Source organism: Pelodiscus sinensis, chromosome 17 (genome assembly GCF_052426305.1).
Source record: "Pelodiscus sinensis isolate ZL-2025 chromosome 17, ASM5242630v1, whole genome shotgun sequence".
Classification (NCBI taxonomy): domain Eukaryota; kingdom Metazoa; phylum Chordata; order Testudines; family Trionychidae; genus Pelodiscus; species Pelodiscus sinensis.
The window spans coordinates 32,959,848-32,977,867 of NC_143068.1; the positions used below are offsets into that span (position 1 = coordinate 32,959,848).

At 53.5% G+C, this 18,020-nt stretch overlaps 2 protein-coding genes across 4 annotated transcripts in view; one reads left to right on the forward strand and one right to left on the reverse strand.

The window, feature by feature from the left end:
- Nucleotides 1–18,020, forward strand: part of LOC142818826 (signal-regulatory protein beta-1-like) — a 105,020-nt gene that overhangs the window by 55,506 nt on the left and 31,494 nt on the right. The window lies entirely within an intron of this gene.
- Nucleotides 1,193–15,462, reverse strand: LOC102451216 (tyrosine-protein phosphatase non-receptor type substrate 1-like). Of its 3 annotated transcripts, none has more exons than XM_075900924.2 (6): nt 15,188–15,462; nt 12,119–12,469; nt 6,590–6,742; nt 6,468–6,489; nt 5,342–5,384; nt 1,193–1,638 (listed from the first exon to the last, which is right to left on the reverse strand). In XM_075900924.2, the coding sequence occupies exons 1-6, from the start codon at nt 15,258–15,260 to the stop codon at nt 1,501–1,503; spliced, it is 780 nt and encodes a 259-aa protein (XP_075757039.2). In that variant the 5' UTR covers nt 15,261–15,462; the 3' UTR covers nt 1,193–1,500. The 3 variants fall into 3 exon arrangements, with proteins under 3 accessions (XP_075757039.2, XP_014433748.3, XP_075757040.2); XM_014578262.4 differs by having other exon boundaries at nt 6,590–6,700; nt 15,188–15,455; XM_075900925.2 differs by having other exon boundaries at nt 6,590–6,721; nt 15,188–15,452.

Consider the following 18,020-nt stretch of genomic DNA (forward strand, 5'->3'; position numbering starts at 1 on the left):
AGAGGGGGAGCTGGATTGGTGGAGGGCCCACCTGCCTCTACAGTGGGGGTTGGGTCGGCCCAACTACGTCCCACAAGGAGCCACGTTTTTCACAGCTCTGAGCAATGTAGCTGGTGGTTGAATTTCTAGATGCAGACCAGGCCTGAGGCTCCTAGAGGGCAAGGCTGGGGGGCTCAGGTCTGTTTACAGACCCCAGGACTGCCCTTGATTTAAGAATTGCCAGTGACAGAGACTCCACCCCAGCCCTGGGTACATTGTTCCCGTGGTTAAGTACCCCGCTCTCCAAAGTGCATTGATCTGACTGTATCTGGTTTCATGTCTGGCTTTTGTGATGGCTTAGTTCCCCATGTAGGCACGATACAGCCGGTGAGCAAGTTGCCCTACGGCAGGATGGGTTTTTCCCACCTCCTCCCCCGGTCACGCACTCCTCTGGGCACAATCAGCCTCAAACCATCCACCTATGAGGGTTGTCCAACCTGGTGAGGGGCAGCCCTGCAAAACGGGGGAAGCCAAGCCTGGTGGAAGGTGGCATGTGGAGGGAAGCAGGGCACACTGAGAAGGAGCCGTGGGTCAGGAAAGCTGCTGGAGAGGGAGAGAGGCCATCTGTATTTTGCTTTGCCTCCTCTAGAGCCAAGGGTGCTGAGTATGGGGGGTTAGAGCCAGTGTTCCCTGTACTCTGGGCGCTTGTGCAGCCACTCGGGAGCAATTCCAGGGGTGCCCTGTGGCTAGGTGTTTTTCTGCTGGTGCCTCAGTGCACATAAAAAAAGTATTCCACACGTGGATGGAAAAATTCTGCACCTGGATGGAAAAGATTAGAAGGAACGTTGGTTAGAAACTCAGCCTTCCTTCCCAAAGGCGCTGTGCCTTGTACAGTGTGAGCCCAGGCTCTTTTGTGGGTGAGTGGATTGTTTGGTTTTGTCAGTGTGAACTGCAGCCAGTAGTCCTCACAGTTGTTAGGTGGGAAGAGGTGGGGTGGGGGCGGGGCCTTGGAGAAAAGCAGGGGTGGAGCATCTCCAGGGAAGAAGAAAAGTCAGCCCCGTGTGTGTGTATCCCACTACCGGAAGCCTTTGTCCTGACCACAAGCTCCGAAACCACAGAGGCAGGTCATGGGGTAGCCACAGTAGGTCATGCGATAGCCTGTCATTTCAACTGCCACAGGAGTTCATAGGCAAATCGTCGTCGGCTCTGCTCAGAGATAATACAGCCCATCTTTAATTGCTCATGAAAACAGGAACATGACAGGCGGCTGCTGATTTTCCATGTCACAAGTTTCCCCGGGGCTGAGTCACGCCTGCGCTGGCACAGGCCGGCAGTAGCGTAATAAAGTGCCATGGCTCAATAGGCTTTGTGCCAGTTCATAGCCCCCCAAGGGGACCCGGGTGATGGCATTTTACAAGCGGCACCTGCTTCGCCTTTCTCGCTACGCTCGCAGAACGCTGCTATTTCCTTCTCCGGCAACAGCTCTTCCTTTGAGGTTGTCCAGACCCGGCTGTCTCCTCGCTACCGGGCCGTGCTCTGGGTTACCTTGATGGCAGCATATTCCGAATGTTCTTCTGGGGCGCTTTGCTTGGGCTTCTGGGGCCCCGCCGAGTGCTGCAGGTCTGCGTAGAGTACGTCGGAGCCCTTCTCCTCACGGGGCTGAAATGAAAGCGTTCACAGATTGCTCTCTGGGGGCGGCAGGGAGCGCTGTGTACACACTGGGCACACCCCCGGGGTGGTGTTACTGCCCCTGTGGTATCCCTCTTACTCCTCGGTCCACTGTGGGGTGCATTGCACCCAGAGAGCAGGCAGGAGGAAAGGAGAAGAGATTGCAAAGCAACACTCAGCCTGTACTGACCTGTTTCCTCCCTGCTTCCCCCCCGCAGCCTCTCTCTGCTCCCAGCACATATGGCTATCAGAGCGGGCGGTACTTGCATGCCCTGCTTTGTGCTGTAAGCTGCGCGGTTGAAACACCCCCACATGGTGTGTAAACTCACGGCTTCTCTGGGCAGAGTCCCGGCCTGGCACCGAAGGGGTTAATGCGACTGTGCTGCCAGTGAATCACACACAGACTGGAGGTTTAGGAAAAGAACGGGCAGGCTCCTAAAACCCCCAGCAGGAGCCTGAGCCTGGCGGCTGAAACGCCCCCAAACCACAGGGGGCTGTCGTGGAAGGAGCTCGGGGCTTGGAAAATCTCCCTAGTGCCTTAGCAACAGCAGGGCTCACCGCCCATACTAGCGCCAGCAGGAACATCGAGGTGACCCCTGCCTGGGCCAGGTTCTGCTCCCCTGCAGCCCCTTTCCTGGTGACAGACGGGGGGAGTCCGGGTGACGAAGGGTACATCTTCTTGGCAGGCAGGAGGTGGGACTGTAGCACACAGCCCTCCCGTGCTAGCTAGCTTGCTAGGCCCGCAGGGTAGAGGAGCTCCCTGGAGGCTTGTCAAGGCCACACTGCTATTGATAGCGAGCTCGCTTGGGGGGTGCACAGGTGCTGCAGCGACACCCGTGACTGCTGCATAGACAGGGACTGGCCCCCGGTCGGCATGTCCTTAGAATCTTAGAACGGGAAGGGACCCCGAGAGGCCAAGGCCCGTGCTCTGCCCGCATTGCAGGGCCAAGCACCATCTAGATCAGGAGTGGGGAACCTAAGGCTCTGGGGCCAGATGCAGCCCCCGGCTTTGCCTGGATCTGACCCCTGAGGCTTGCCCCCTCCCCCCAGTATTGGGAAGCCCATGCTGATGGAGGGTGGGGTTTTTTTTGTGTTGTTTCTTACTTATGTGCAGTCCCTGACTGATTTTTCTGTGGGTCAGTGGCCCCTAACCCCAAAAAGGTTCCCACCCCTGATCTAGATTATCTCTGATAGATGCCTGTCTAACCTGCTCTTCAATATCTCCAGAGATGGGGATTCCACAACCTCCCCAGGCAATTTATTCCAGTGTTTGACCACCCTGACAGGCAGGAAGTTTTCCCTACTGTCCAACCTAAACCTTCCTTGCTGCAATTTCAGCCCATTGCTTCTTGTCCTATCATCAGAGGCCAAGGAGAACAATTTTACTCCCTCCTCCTTGTAACACCCTTTTAGGTACTTGAAAGTTACTATCATGTCCCCTCTCGGTCTTCTCTTTTCTAAACTAAACAAGCCCAATTCTTTCAGTCTTCCCTCATCGCTCATGTGTTCTAGAGCTTTCATCATTTTTGTTGCTCTTCTCTGGATCTTCTCCAATTTCTCCCCATCTTTCCTGAAATGCGGTGCTCAGAACTGGACACAATACTCCAACTGAGGCCTAATCAGCGCAGAGTAGAGCGGAAGGATAACTCCTCGGCTACGTCTACACTGGCATGATTTTCCAGAAATGCTTTTAACAGAAGCATTTTCGGAAAAGCGCGTCTAGATTGGCAGGATGCTTTTCTGCAAAAGCACTTTTTGTGGAAAAGTGTCCGTGGCCAATCTAGACGCGGTTTTCCGCAAAAAAGCCCCGATCGCCATTTTCATGATCGGGGCTTTTTTTGTGGAAAACAGTACTATGCTGTCTACACTGCCCTTTTACTCAAAAGTCTTCTGGAAAAAGGCTTTTGCCCGAACGGGAGCAGCATAGTATTTCCGTAAAAACACTGATGGATTTTACATGAGATCGTCAGTGCTTTTCCGGAAATTCAAGCGGCCAGTGTAGACAGCAGGCAAGTTTTTCCGCAAAATCAGATGTCTAGACAGCCTTTGTGTCTTGCTCACAATACTCCAGTTAATACATCCCAGAATCATGTTTGCTGCTTTTGCAAGTGTCACACTGTTGACTCATACTTAGCTTGTGACCCACTATGACCCCTAGATCCCTTTTTGCAGGACTTCTTAGACGGTCACTTCCCATTTTGTGTCTGCAACTGATTGTTCCTTCCTAAGTGGAGCACTTTGCATTTGTCCTTACTAAACTTCCTCCTATTAACCTCAGACCGTTTCTCCAATTTGTCCAGATCATTTTGAATTCTGACCTTATCCTCCAAAGCAGTTGCTGCCCTTCCCAGCTTGGTATCCTCTGCAGACTTTATAAGTGAACTCTTTATGCCAGTATCTAAATTGTTGATGAAGATCTTGAACAGAACCAGTCTCAAAACTGACCCCTGCAGAACCCTGCTTGTTCTGCCCTTCCAGCAGGATTCTGAACCATCAATAACTCCTCTCTGAGAATGGTCCCGTAGGAATAGCTGGGATAACGTGGCCCTATTCTGCAGAGTTGTTGACTCGAGTCCCACGACTTGAACTCGAGTCTGACTTAAGTCGCCTAGGTGACTCGACTTGAGACTCGACTCGGGTTCGTTGTTTGTGACTTGAGACTTGCTAATTTTGTTAAATCGACGTGGTGAAAAAATTGTCCGAAAATGCCGATATTGATGGCTTGTACAAAAGTGACTTGACATTTTTTAAATTAAGACTTGAGACTCGACTTGGGACTTGAAGACAACGCTGCAATTCTGTCTCCCTTCACAGACCCACTTTCCGAGCATCCCGGGGGCAGAAGGGGTGTGACAGGGTGCAGGGCGGGGGGGTGTTGCTGGCAGGCAAAGCAGCCACCCCCTCCCAGCCCCTGCTTGCTCCTTCTGGGCTTCACCTCCCAAGCCTGCACCCATGTTCTCTGCCCATGTGAATTACTGGGATTCCCTCTGTTCTCTGCTTGCCCCCTGCATGCTCTCACGTGCTGGTCTTGGGTGGGTTGCTGGGTTGGGGGCGGGTGCTGGTGGCCTGTGCCATGCAGGATTGGGGGGGGGAGGACGGGCTGGATGATCTGGGGGTCTGGTTGTGGACTCTGTGACTCTGATTCGCCCCTGTTACATGGGGGTCGCTACCGTGGCCTCAGTGGAGTTACCCCTGACATACACCAGTGAGCAGATAACCTGGCAGGCGCTGATGAGAGATGGGGCAGCCCCCAGGTGGGCTCTTGGGCCACTCGGTGAGCACATTTGGAAGGCCAGAAGGGGAGCTGCCGGGGAGCCCAGCTGTGCCTCCTGGGAGCAGAACTGGATCCCCATGGCCCCTGGGTGTCAGGCTGGAGCCCTACGGGTCTGGGCCCAGGAAGCGGAGAAAGAGGCTCAGGTGGCTCAGGGCAGCTGGGGTGTGTGTGTGTCTGCAGGAAAGCTGGGGTGTGATACGCAGAGCGTGGAGACATGGCGGTGCGAGTGGTGGGTGCGCCGGCCGCCCTGAGAACATGCCTGTGGGCTGAGCTATGCATGCACCCTGCTGGCAAGGCGCCCGCTGTTCCAGCCACACTCTTGTTAGCACCCAGGCTCAATGGGAGCCGGTGACATGTCTCCTCCTGCTGGGAACCAGCCCCCACTGGAACCATGCAGAGGGCCACTCTCCCATGTCATACCTGGGTCTGGGTCCTCGTCTTATCTGGCAAGGGAGTTTGAGACCTAAAGGAAAGAGAACCCTAATTAGACACGGATAAGTGGGTCTTGCCCCCTCTCTCCTCCACCACTGAACTGCTGAGAAGGAGCCGAGCCAATCCCAGGACAGAGTCTGGCTCTGAACGCTTGGCTGGGGTCCTTGACCAACATGAACGCAGTTTGTATTCAGCCGTGATTTTGGAGGCTGACATTCAGGGCGTTTGCTTTTTATGTTGCTTTGCTGGACTCTTAAATACCACAGTCGCAGACCCCTGAGGAACGCCTGGGACACAGGGGAGAGATGTCCCAGCAGAGAGACAAACTACTGAGATCTGGCGTCGGGTAGAATTCAAGTCATAGAATCATAGACTCACAGACACTAGAAGGGGAAAAGCCCTCGAGAGGTCATCAAGTCCAGTCCCCTGCCCTCACGGCAGGACCAAGCACTGTCTAGAATAAATCATCTCTGACAGGTGTCTGTCCCACCTGCTCTTAAGTCTCTCCAGGGATGGAGATTCTGCAACCTCCCTAGGTAATTTATTCCAGTGTTTAATCACCCTGGCTGTTAGTACATTTTTCCTCATGTGCATCCCAGGAGCAGGACCAGATCCCCATGACCCCTGTGAGTCTGGGCCTAGGAAGCGGAGAAAGAGGCCCAGGTGGCCCAGGGCAGCTGGAGGGGTGTCTGCAGGAAAGCTGGGGTGTGATATACAGGGCACGGAGACACAGCGGTGCGAGTGATGGGCAGGCCGGCCGCCCTGAGAACATGCCTGTGGGCTGAGATGCACATGCACCCCGCCGGCGAGGTGCCCACTGTTCAGCCACACTCTCTCGTTAGCATCCAGGCTCGACTGCAGGATTAGGTCCAACCTAAACCTCCCTGCTGCAATTTAAGCCCATTGCTTCTTGTCCTGTCCTCAGACGCCAAGGAAAACAATGTTTCTCCTTCCTCCTTTTAGGTACTTGAAAAGTCACTGTAATCAGGCCTAAGTGTTATGTCTAAAAGATCTCAGAGAGATTTAAGCCAGGAGAGCGTTGGGTAAGACAGAGATGAGTGAATGGAATTAGCATGACTAACAGAGTTACTGAATTAATACATTTTATACAGACCTGTCTGGGCTGGAGCTTGTACCTAGATGGGCAGAGGAAAAAACAAGAGTCCGTTAGTCATGCTAGGACTAGCAAATATCCCTGGAGTAAGAGGAACAGGCTGGTTGAAACGCTGCACTTACCTCTCTTCTTTCTCACAAAGAAGTAAACGGAGATGAGGAGTAAGACGACAAGGAGCACACACACTGTCCCAGCTGTCGCGGCCACGGCCACAGATGAACTTTGGGCACCGTCTGGGGAGGGCAAGACACCACCTGGGAGAACCAAATTCCATTCTGCAGAGCGTCAATAACTGACTGCTGGGTTTGTCTGTGATACGTCAGTACCGCATCCCCCAGCCCTCACTCCCCGCCCCATGGCTGCGTAGGGTGGAGCCTGGGAACAAGAGGAATTGGCGTTGATCCTTTGTAAGCAAACGGCGCCAAGTCAGGGGGGTTCAAACTTTTTTTCTCGTGACCCAGTTGACGAAAATTGCTGATGCTGCGACCCAGCCTAACGATACCGTTTGACTAGAGTGTGGCTGGGAGTGAGGGGGCTGGAGCACAAGAAGGGGCTCAGGGCTGGGGCAGGGGATTGAGTCACCTCCAGCGACTCAGTCAGCAGAGCAATGGGGATTCTAAGGCTGCTTCCCGCCTGCCCTGGTGTCTCAGCCCACGTGGAAGCAGCCAGTAGTGGATCTGAGTCCTAGGCAGAGATGTGCAAGTGGCTCTGCGCACCATCCTCCCCAGCTCCCATTGGCTGGGAGCCAGCCAATGGGAGCGTGGAGCCGGTGCTCAGGGGAAGGGCAGCGCATGGAGCCCTGTGGCCCCCCCGCTTAGGAGCTGGACCTGCTGCTGACCACTTCTGGGGTGCAGTGTGGTTTGGGGTGCCAGGACAGGCAGGAAGCCTGCCATAGCCACCTGGTCTCCCTACAGCAAAGCGACCCAGTGGCTGGCCTTCCACGAGCCAGTGCTGGGTCACGACCTGTAGTCTGAAACCCGCTGCTCTAGCTGGTGTTACTGACACCTGGAGGGTGATGGGCTCCACCAGCAGGTTAAAATCCATGGCTAATGACCTCTGTCTGTAGGAAGTTTGGAGAGGGCCTGGCACTCTAGCACTGATTGGCGCTGCCTACTTCCAATGTGGAACGCGTATGGATCAGTGGCTTCGTCTACATGCAACAGTTTAAAGTGCAGCCGTGGCAGTGTGGCCATGGCACGAGCGTGGGGCAAGAGATCTCCCAGCGCTCCATGCAAACCACCTCCACAAGGGGAGTGGCTAACAGCATGGCTGTCAGCACTGTAGCCTGGTTCACACTGGCTCTTTTCAGCACTGTAACTTGCTGCGTTCGGGGGTGTTTTTTCACACCCCTGAGCCAGAAAGGTAAAGAGCCAGTGTAGACTTAGCCAGAGTCTTAACAGGTAAAGCACCAGCTGGGATATTAGCTGAGACCTGCTACAGACCCCTTCCCCCCCTTAGTTATCCTCAGGAGCAGAATTATAGGCTCCTTATGCACCTTTGTGTGATGTGTAGGAGAAAAAGCTTCATGATCGTCCGTCAGTTCAATTTGAGTGACATAGACCAGTGGTCTCAGTCGACCAGTATTAAAACACCCTTGGAATTGCTAAACATTATCGATGACAATTTCCCAACTTGAAAAGCGGTGCATCCAACACAGGGGAATTCTGTATTACACCTTGTCTGGACAGGCAAAGAGGAACTGAACCCAGAGCTAAAAGCAATGGTATCTTAAAGTGCAAGTCGTGGTGCTTTGAGCAGATTTACGATGTGCAAACAGAATGAAGTCCAGACACGTGCTTTCAGAGGGCCAGTTCCACAAAGCTGGAAACAATTATGAGCCAGATCAGGTGGGAAGAAGAATGTAATCATAAAAAATGAATCATGAGGAATTATTTAAGAACTCTCTGCTGGATGCTCCCAAAGCCATAGTCAATGAAGGCCATGTTGGTTCAAAAAACTACCTGGTTTAGTGAGCAGCGAAGGCAGCTATTATTTATCTACTATATATTTGAGAGAGTTTGTGTATGTGTGTGTGACTGTGTGTCTGTCTGACTGTGAGTCTGTTTGTTCAAGAATGTCTCCTAAACAGTAAGAGCTAGGACCACCAAATTTGGTGTGCAGCTTCCGCTTATCCTAACTTAAAGCAAGGTCACTGTTTGGTTGTGCCAAGACAATGGGATGTGCCTGGAATGTGATTGTTTCTCATGACATGGAAAAGGAGAGCTTCCGCTTATCCTAACTTAAAGCAAGGTCACTGTTTGGTTGTGCCAAGACAATGGGATGTGCCTGGAATGTGATTGTTTCTCATGACATGGAAAAGGAGAGGTCTGCTATCACAGACAGTCATACTGTATAATGGACACAAGGGGGCAGCCAGGAGATGGAGTCCCTGACAGCTATAACCTCACTGGGCCAGGAGGAGGCAGAGTGGAGAAAGGGATAACTATCTACTGTATATTTTCTAGAGTTTGTCTGTCTGTTCCCCAGCCGGGGGACATGCACCTCTCACCTGGTTGTGCCCACTGCAGCTGCAGCAGCCATGGAGAGGTGCTTCTCACCTAGCCCCACGGTACTGCAGTGAGAGAGGACTGGGGTAGTCCACACTCCCTGGGGCAGCCTGCTTCTTCAGCCCCACCCCAGAGCAATGATTTCAAATGAAGAAAAACAAATTATTTCCGTTTCGGACTGACCAACGCCGGGCAAATCCTCAAATCTATCTATAGAAACAATTGGAAGAAAGAGAAATTGACAGTAATGGCTATAAATGAGAAGCTAGGAATTTTAGAAATTTGATAAGGGAAGCAAAAAGACAGAAGGTGAAATCTATGACCATCGGATTTAAGAACAATAAGAAGGAATTTTTAAAACATATTAGGACCAAAAAGAATCCTAACAATGGACCTTGTCCTTTACTTGGAAGTGGCAGAATTATCGGTAATAATGGGGAAAAAAGGCAGAAGCATTTGTAAGAAATGTTACTTTTCTATACTTGTGGAAAAACCAGATTACATACTCATGTCATATGATAATCATCTTTCCGTTCCACTAGCATCTCTGGCAGATGTTAAACAGTAGCTACTAAAAACCAGACATTTTAAAACTAGGAGGTCTGAATAACGTTGCATTCAGGAGTTGTAAAAGAGCTGTCTAAGGAGCTCACTGAACCCTTAGCATTGCTTTTCAATCACTCTTGGAACACCTGAGAAGATCCCAAAAATAGAAAGAAAGCTGCTGCTGTTCAATATTTTAACATTTTAACAGGACAAGCCAGGTAATTATAGGCCTGTCAGTCTGATATTGATCCCCTGATTAATAGCAGAGGCTTGATGGAGGCATGAATCATAAAGAATTAAAGGAGGGTAATATAATTAATACCAATCAGTGTGAGTTTATGGAAAATAATTCCTGTCAAACAAACATATCTTTGTTATGAGAGTCCGAGTGTGGCTGATGAAGATAACAGTGGTCACACTTCTGTAAGGCATTTGACGTTGTAGCACAGGATTGAAAAACTAGAAGGATCTAAAATTAACATGGCACATTTGATGGATTAAAACAGGAGTAGGCAATAGGCAGCCTGTGGTTAGCCCCTGGTGGGCTGCTAGATGCTTTGTTCACCCCCACGTTTGCAGGTATGGCCACTCCCCGTGGCCTCATTCACCATTCCTGGCCAATGGGATCTTTGGGAAGCGGTGTCCCAGTCCACTTCCCCCAGTTCCCAGGGGCCAAGAACAGTGAATGAGCCACTGGGAGATGGGAGCGGCCGGATCTGTGGACACAGGTAAACAAAGTGCCACGCAGCCCGCCAGGGGCTAACCCTGATGAACCCTTATTGCCTACACCTGGATGAAAAGCTGGCAAACTGATAGGTCTCAAAATGTAACTGCAGGGATGAGTTCCTGGCTCTGTGCTGTTGAACATTTTTATTAATGACCTGGTCAAGCTTGCAGATGACACACAAATCGGGAATGATAAATAATGAAGAGGCCAGGTCACTGATACAGAGCGTTCTGGCTTAATTGGTAAGCTGGGCACAAATAAATGCTGCTTTTTAGCATGGCTAAATGCAAATATATACATCTAGGAACAAAGCATGAGCCCAAACTCACCCTGGGGGGGACTGGGTGCTGGCAAGCAGGGACTGTGTAAAAGATTTGGGGGTTGTGGTGGACAATCAGTGGAACATGAGTTCCCAGCCTGAGGCTGTGGCTGAAAGAGCTAATGGAATCCTTGGCTGCATAAAGGGGAGAATCTCAAATAGAAGTAGAAAGATTATTTCACCTCTATTTGGCCATGGTGTGATTGCTGGTGGGATCCATCGTTCGAGTCTAGGGCCCCACAGCATGGGAAGGATGCAGATCAGTTGGAAGGGGTGCAAAGAAGAGCCATGAGAATGATTAAAGGCCTAGCAAACCTGCCTGCCTTGCTAAACGGCAGAAACTCAATGGCTGTGTCTACACTGGCGCGATCTCGCACAAAAGTGGCCGCTCTTGGCAAAAACTTGCTGCCTGTCTACACTGGCCGCGTGTTCTTGCGCAAGTAAACTGACATTCTAATGTATGAAATCAGGGCTTCTTGCACAAGAACTCTTCCAGAAGAGGCCAGTGTAGACAGGCAAGAAAGCCCTGTGGTTAAAATGGCCATCGGAGCTTTCTTGTGCAAGAGAGCGTCTACACTGGCACAGATGCTCTTGTGCAAAAGCACATGCTAGTGTAGACGCTCTCTTCTGGAAGAGTTCTTGCGCAAGAAGCTGCCAGTGTAGCTGTAGCAATCTGTTTAGCCCAACTATCTGGGGAACAAATATTTAACAGCCTTTTCAGTCTCGCAGAGATATGATCCAATGGATGGAAGCTGAAGTCACCCACATTCACATGGGAAGGAAGGCATTTTTTTAACAGTGGGAGAAATTAGAAACTGGAACAACTTAAAATGATAGAATCATAAAAGAGGAAGGGAGCTCCAGAGATCATGAAGTCCAGTCCCCCGCCCTCATGGCAGAGCTAAGCACCATCTAGATCATCCCTGACAGATGTCCGTCCAATCTCTCTTAAATATCTTAAATATTCCACAGCCTCTCTAGGCAATTTGTTCCAGTGTTTAATCACTCCTGACAGTGAGGAAGTTTTTCCTAATGTCCAACCTAAACCTCCCTTGCTGCAATTGAAGCCCATTGCTTCTCGCTCTATCCTCAGAGTCCAAGGAGAACAATTTTTCTCCCTCCTCCATGTAACACCCTTTTAGCTCCTTGAAAAGAGTCGTGATGGATTTTTCATCACTGACCAGTTTTAAATCACGACCGGGTTGTTTTTCTAACAGCTCTGGGGATTGCTTGGGGCAGTTCTCTGGTCTGTGCTACCCAGAACAGACTCGACCCAGCGGTCCTGTCTGGCTTCTGGCCATGGAGTCTCTGGGGACCCCCCAGGCCAGGACTCGGGGCGCTGAGTGGTGACAGCAGGCAGCACAGGCTGCTTAGTCTGGAAGCAGGAGAACTGCGGGCTGGCTAAGATTTCGCTTTATCTCCCTTATTGCTGGAACTGGAATCTTCCCTGCTGCTCAAGGGATGTTACAGCAGAATGGGCGGAGAGGGTCTGAGCCGGGTGTGCTCCCCCCGGGGGGGAGGGGCGTGTGGCCGGCTGGGAGCTCGCACTCACCGCTCACAGACACGGCCGTGCCAGCGCCGGATCCGATCTCCTCATCGGCTCCCGGCCCCTTCTTGAACTTCACACAGCGATAGGTCCCGGCGTCCTCGTGGCGGGTGTCACTGATGCGGATGGTGAAGTCAGTGTCAATGTTGTTCACCTTCGTCACCCGGGGGAATGATCCTTTAGCTGAGTCTTTATCTTCATAAACCAGCTGGCGGGTGGGGCCCGAACCCTTGAACCACTTCGTGGGTCCTATCGGAGGGTTCCCAGTCACAGAGCAGAGCAGGGTGAGAGTCTGTCCCGCTGACACCGACACGGCGCCCTGGGGCTGCAGCAGCTGGAACTCCTGGGCCCCGGCCCCTGCAGCACAGACAATGTGGGAGCTTTGGTTAGTGACCTGGATAACAGCTTGTCATTGTTCCTTGTATTGTGCATTATCTGCAGGTGCTCACGGCCTGCTCCCTGGGATCTTCCTCCCCGCCCAGGAGACACTGGAGACTTGGGTTTGGTTGTTTAACCACTGCCAGGTTTAACCATTTGCCCCCCTGCACTCTGCCCCATCCTGCTTTCACCCCTCACTGCTAAGTCCTGGGCCAGTGAGATGGGAGGTTGGTCCCCCTCCCCACCTTTGTGCTGTAAACAAAACACAAGCTACACAGGGTCTCCGCACTAGTGTCTTAAATCAGTGAATACAGACAGGCATTTGTCATGGGAGACTGGTGGTTGGGCACCAAGTTACCCCATTCATGTGCACAACTCTGGGAGTGTGTGTGCAAAGGTGGAGGGGAGGGGGAGTGTCCGATTTGCACTCCCTTTCAGATGCTTCAATGAGATTGGCTGAATATCTTATTGCCTCTGTATAAATCCATGAGATGCCCACATCTGAACACTGCGTGAAGTGCAGATGTGGCCGCCTCATCTCAGAAAAGATACATTGGCATTGGAAAAGGCTCAGAAAAGGGCAACACGAATGATGAGGGGTTTGGAGCAGCTGCCATCTGAAGAGAGATTAAAAAGACTGGGACTTGGAAAAGAGGAGGCTAAGGGGGGATAAGATAGAGGTGTGGACATGACAGGAGTGGAGAAAGTGAATAAGGAAAAGCTTTAGTTACAATAGTTCCCGTAATGTAAGAACTAGGCGTCACCAAATGAAATGAATAGGTAGCAGGTTTAAAACAAACAAAAGGAAGGAAACAAACACAGCGCACAGTCAACCTGTGGAACTCCTTGCCAGAGGAAGCTGTGAAGACCAGGGCTTTAACAAGGTTCAAAAAAGAACTAGATACATTCATGAAGAATGGATTTCTCAATGGCTAATTGCCAGCATGGGTAGGAATGGGGTCCCTGGCTTCTGTTTGTCAGATACTAGGAATGGGCGACGGGAGGGATCAGTGGATGATTCCCTGTTCTGTTCACTCCCTCTGGGGTCTCTGGCATTGGCCCCTGTTGGCAGACAGGACACTGGGCTAGATGGACCTTTGGTCTGACCCAGCCTGGCTGATTTTATGTTCTTATGTTTGGCCCACAGGCCCAGTCTCTGCTTTTGGACTGGCTTGTGTTGGGATTTGCACAATGGGATTATGGGATTATGTCCCCTCCAAACCCTGTGGTGATGCTTCCCAGAAGCCCCATGCAGCCTTTTCTGCAGGTCCATTCCATGCCATCGGGACCCCGCTTCTGGGCATCCCGGAGCAGCTGCCGGCCGAGGCAGCCTTGGCAGTGGGGTTCCATGGGGCAGTGCTGCCAGGCGCTGAGAAGATCTGACAAAGGCCCTGTGGTCGGCAGGAAGGTGCAGAGCTTGGCGGCTGGTGGCCACGGTCTCTGGTGGATCCTTCAAGAGCCGCCACGTTCAGGGCTAGAGCTGCTGCAGGGGTAGGACCAAGCCTGTCCTTTGGAAAGACTTCAGAGAGCCCCTCGCCCACACGCCTCCCCTGGCTAATGCTGCAGAAAGATGGAGTCTGGCTCTTTCTGTGTGGGTTGCCACGTGCGTGGCTGGAGGCTGGCGAGGGCCCCTCCCCAGCTGCAGCAAAACCAGCTTCTGCTGTGGCTTGGGCAGAACATTCCAACCTGGAAAAACCCGGCTGCGCAGAGACACACGGGGCCCGTGCAGTGCTCTTCCCCTTTTTCTATTTATACACTGGGGCGGTTGCATGAAAGCACGAGCGCTGTCTCTTTAAGAGGCCAGGCGCTGTTGCTGGCGATTCCCCACCTGGGGCAGCTGGCCTGGGAGATCAGCCAAGCTGTGATGGCAACGGGAGGGGGAGGGAGAAGTGGATGGGTCAGATGATCCCAGCACAGACCAAGACCCTGTTCTCTTGCTGCTCTCTTGGCAACAGGGAACACGCCCCTGGAAACCCAGCGAATGAGGGGGAGGAGGGAGGATTCGTTCCTAAGCAAAACACTTTTCAGGAGTAAAAAACTTTTCAGGAGTTTTCTGTCCCACGGCGGCCGCTCTTTAAGAAGCTGGGTCCCTGCTGCTCTCGCAGGATTGACAACCCGGGCAATGTAGGAGCATCTCTGCTGCCGGGACCCCACGCAGCCCAGCTCTGCTGGCGGAAAGTCACAGCAAAGCGGGGCTTGGCGCCCGGAAAGTGCGCCGGACAGGAGTGTGCTGTGTGCCTGTACCTGGTGGAAACGCCTGGAAAAGTGTCCCAGGGCTGTGCTGTGTTGCAGCTCGAGTCCTGCTCCCTGGGCAATGTGTGGAAATAGATTTAGCCTTGCAAGGCCGCGTCCCGGCCTCCGTGGCTGGTTATTTTAACCACGTTTGTTACCCCAGCGCTCACAGGCCCCGTCAAGGTGGGCACGACTAAACACTGTACAAAGACACGGGGACGACGTGATCCCTCTCCAAAGAGTCTACAGCCCAAAAAGACACGTACCGTGCACAAGGGAAAGGAAACCATTAAAGAGAGATTTCGACACATACGCCCGTGATTGCGCACACACTCACATTCTCTCTCTCTCTGCCTCTGTCTTCTCCCTGCACCGGGATCCCTAAGGCGCTGATTTCTTTCCCTGTGTGTTAGCCCTGCCAAGCAGCATCGCAAAGCTCCCATCGCTTCCCCATGTTGTACTCACCTGCGTTGTTCATGGACGAGAGCCCAAGCAAGAGGCTCAGCAGCTGAAGCCGCACCGAGGTGCGGAAAGCCATCTGCAGGCTGCCAGAGGCTGGGGACCCGTCAGCGCTGCAGGGTTCGAGCTCAGCCAGCTCAGCTGGCGAAGGAAAATGAGAAGTCACAACAGGAAACAAAAAGCCAGTGGCACATGCGTGATTAACGTGCTCGGTGCCTGCCCTGTCGGCGGAGGAATCGCCCAGGAAAAGAACTGGTGGTGCCCCGAGGCAGGAGGAGTTTAAACATGGACCCGACGTGGCATCTCAAACCAAAACCCAAAAGTGTCTTGTTTTCGTCACCCCAGCCGCTTACTGCTTTATTTTTATGGCAGAGGCTATGGGACACAACAGTGACTGGGCCCATGGTGCTAGGCGCTGTACATACACCCAGCAAGTGGCAGTCCCAGCCCCACAGAACTTGCCATCTAAGAAGCCAAGAGAGGCAGGAAAAGGAAGGTGTTGGTATCCCCTCTGCACGGCTGGAGAGAGACCCGCAGAAGCAGTGATTTGCCGAAGGGCACAGAGGTGCCGGCGTAGCCCAGCGGTTTTCAAACTTTTTTTTCTCATGACCCGGTTGAAGGAAATCGTTGATGCCGCGACCCAACTTCATGTGACTGCAGAGTGGGCTCCAGGGAGGGGCTGAGGATGGAGCTTTGGAGTGCAGGAGGGGGCTCTGGCTTTGGGGGGGCGGGCTGGGGCTTCCCTCGAGTGACTCCCAGTCAGTGGTGCAGTAGGGGGGCTAGGGCAGCTTCCTGCCTCTCCTGGCACCACATTCCATGCTGGCCCCAGAAGCAGCCGGCAGCAGGTTCCCAGCCAATGGGAGTGCAGGGCTAGTGCTCGGGGCAGGGGCAGTGCATGGGGCACTGTGCTGCACTCTCCCCCCCGCCCACCTAGGAGCTGGGCCTGCTGCTGGCTGCTTCTGGGATGCAGCGCAGTCAGTGGTGCCAGGCCAGGCAGGGAGCTGCTTTAGCCCCCCACTGCTCCCCCGATCCCCCCGCAGCAAGGAGACCAGCGCCCGACATCCCACCCCCAGTGCTGGGCCGCGGCCCGGCGTTTGCAAACCCTGGTGTAGCAGATATGGTGAAAGAGTCCAGGTCACATGTGCTGCAGCCGCAAGAGCTTCCTTTCTCACCCTCCAGCCGGGGCCGGCTGTATTGGCTCCCAAACCGGAAAAGGCCCAACGCAGGCGTCAGGTTTGGCTCATCTGAGAAAAGCTGAGCTCATAAGATCTCCACCCTCGAACCCAACCCCAGCCTGGACCCATTCTATATCCAGCCCCTCCCCTTCCGGGGCCCACCTCTGATCAGCCCGGTTCGGGTGCAGTGTGGGTGTGACGTAGTGGGGGGTACCTTGCTGGTTGCTATGCTGGGCAGTGGGTTGTGAGTGACCTCCACTGTCTGCTGTCTGTAGCACGGCCCAGCCGGGCAGGGGATAAGTCATTATGCAAGGGGGCTTCAAACCTGTCTGTCCAGTTATCTCCCGGGGAGCGGAACAATGGGAAGAAGGGGAGTGGAGCCCTGGCTGGGGGGCAGGGCTGGAAGTGAGTGAGTTAGTTTTCTGGCTGGTATCATGGAGGAAGCAGCCTAGGCAATGGGCTGGGATTTAGGGGCCCAGGCTCCCCCATCTCAAGGGGGGCTGAGGCATCCTAGGCCTGCCCTGGAACCAGATTACATCTGTGCTGTGCTGTATCCTGGAGAAACAATAAACCACCTCTATTCTACTGGCTGGTGGAGTCTGTTCGTGCCACTACGGGGGTGCAGGAGACGGGAAAACCCCAACGCACCGTCACAGCAGAGCCGAGGGATTGACACCCACCCCGATGAGTGTGAAGGCAGCTGGCGGAGTAACTGTCCTAATAAGGCAACAGCTGGAGAGCAGGGCTCTCAGGGTGTCGCTTTGACTCTCTTTGGGCAGGTTTCTGAACATGCCGGGGCTGGTAAATTCTCTGCTTTGATTCTGGGGAGGGGAGGACATGTCCTTGGCTTACTGTCGGGGGTCCCTTTCCCAAAGAGCAGCACCCTTGACCCCCCCCCCCCAGCATCATTAGCACGGGTGCTCTATCTCAGGGGTGGGGAACCTTTCTGGGTTGGGGGCCCAGGCTAGTCCATTTTGTGGGCTCCCCTACACTTTGGGGTGAGATAAAAATGGGGGGTTCAGTGTGTGGGAGGGGGCTGCCAGGAGGTGGGCTTGGGGTGTGGGGTCTGGGAGGGAGGGGGAGGGTCACAGGGCTGGAGTGCCAGCTCCCCAATGCTGGGGGGGGGGCAAGCCTCGGGGGCTGGATCCAAGCAAGCCGAGGGCTGGATCCAGGCCCTGGACCATCAGTTTCCCACCCTTGCTTAAGCTCATGGCGATCAAGGGGCTGGGCTAGCGGAGGGGTCATGAGGGAACCGGGACACCAGCTGCTTTGCTGTGAGAAGTCACATTAATAGTGGGGGGACAGTTTAGCTTGCTCCGGTGCCAAGAGGAAACGTCTCTCATGCAGCCCACTTCCTTCTGCTTTAACGCCCATTTCTCAAGCTGTGCTGAGCCCAGGGAGAGCTGGCACAGGCTGCGGGGTCGAGGGGCTCACCCCACCGCCGCTGGGTCTGGATTGTCTTGTCCATGCCTGGGGCTGCTGCCTCTCCTGGAAATCCCTGGAAGGTGACACACGCATTGCCCACGTGGGCGCAACCCTGCTCTCCTGCGCCGTGCCATGGGGAGACATTCCAGAGGTGTCGGTGGAAGTTCTAAGCCACGTCCCAGGAGAGGAAACATCGTCCTGAGCCCAGCTGGTGATCAATAGCTTCATGCAATTTCTTT

Coding starts and splice junctions, on each gene's coding strand:
- LOC102451216 (XM_075900924.2), bottom strand. CDS start 15,260: ATGGCTTTCCGCACCTCGGTGCGGCTTCAGCTGCTGAGCCTCTTGCTT. Junction 5,385..6,467: donor ACAAGCTCCAGCCCAGACAG/GTCTGTATAAAA, acceptor TCTTTCCTTTAG/GTCTCAAACTCCCTTGCCAG. Junction 1,639..5,341: donor AGACGAGGACCCAGACCCAG/GTATGACATGGG, acceptor CTTTCATTTCAG/CCCCGTGAGGAGAAGGGCTC.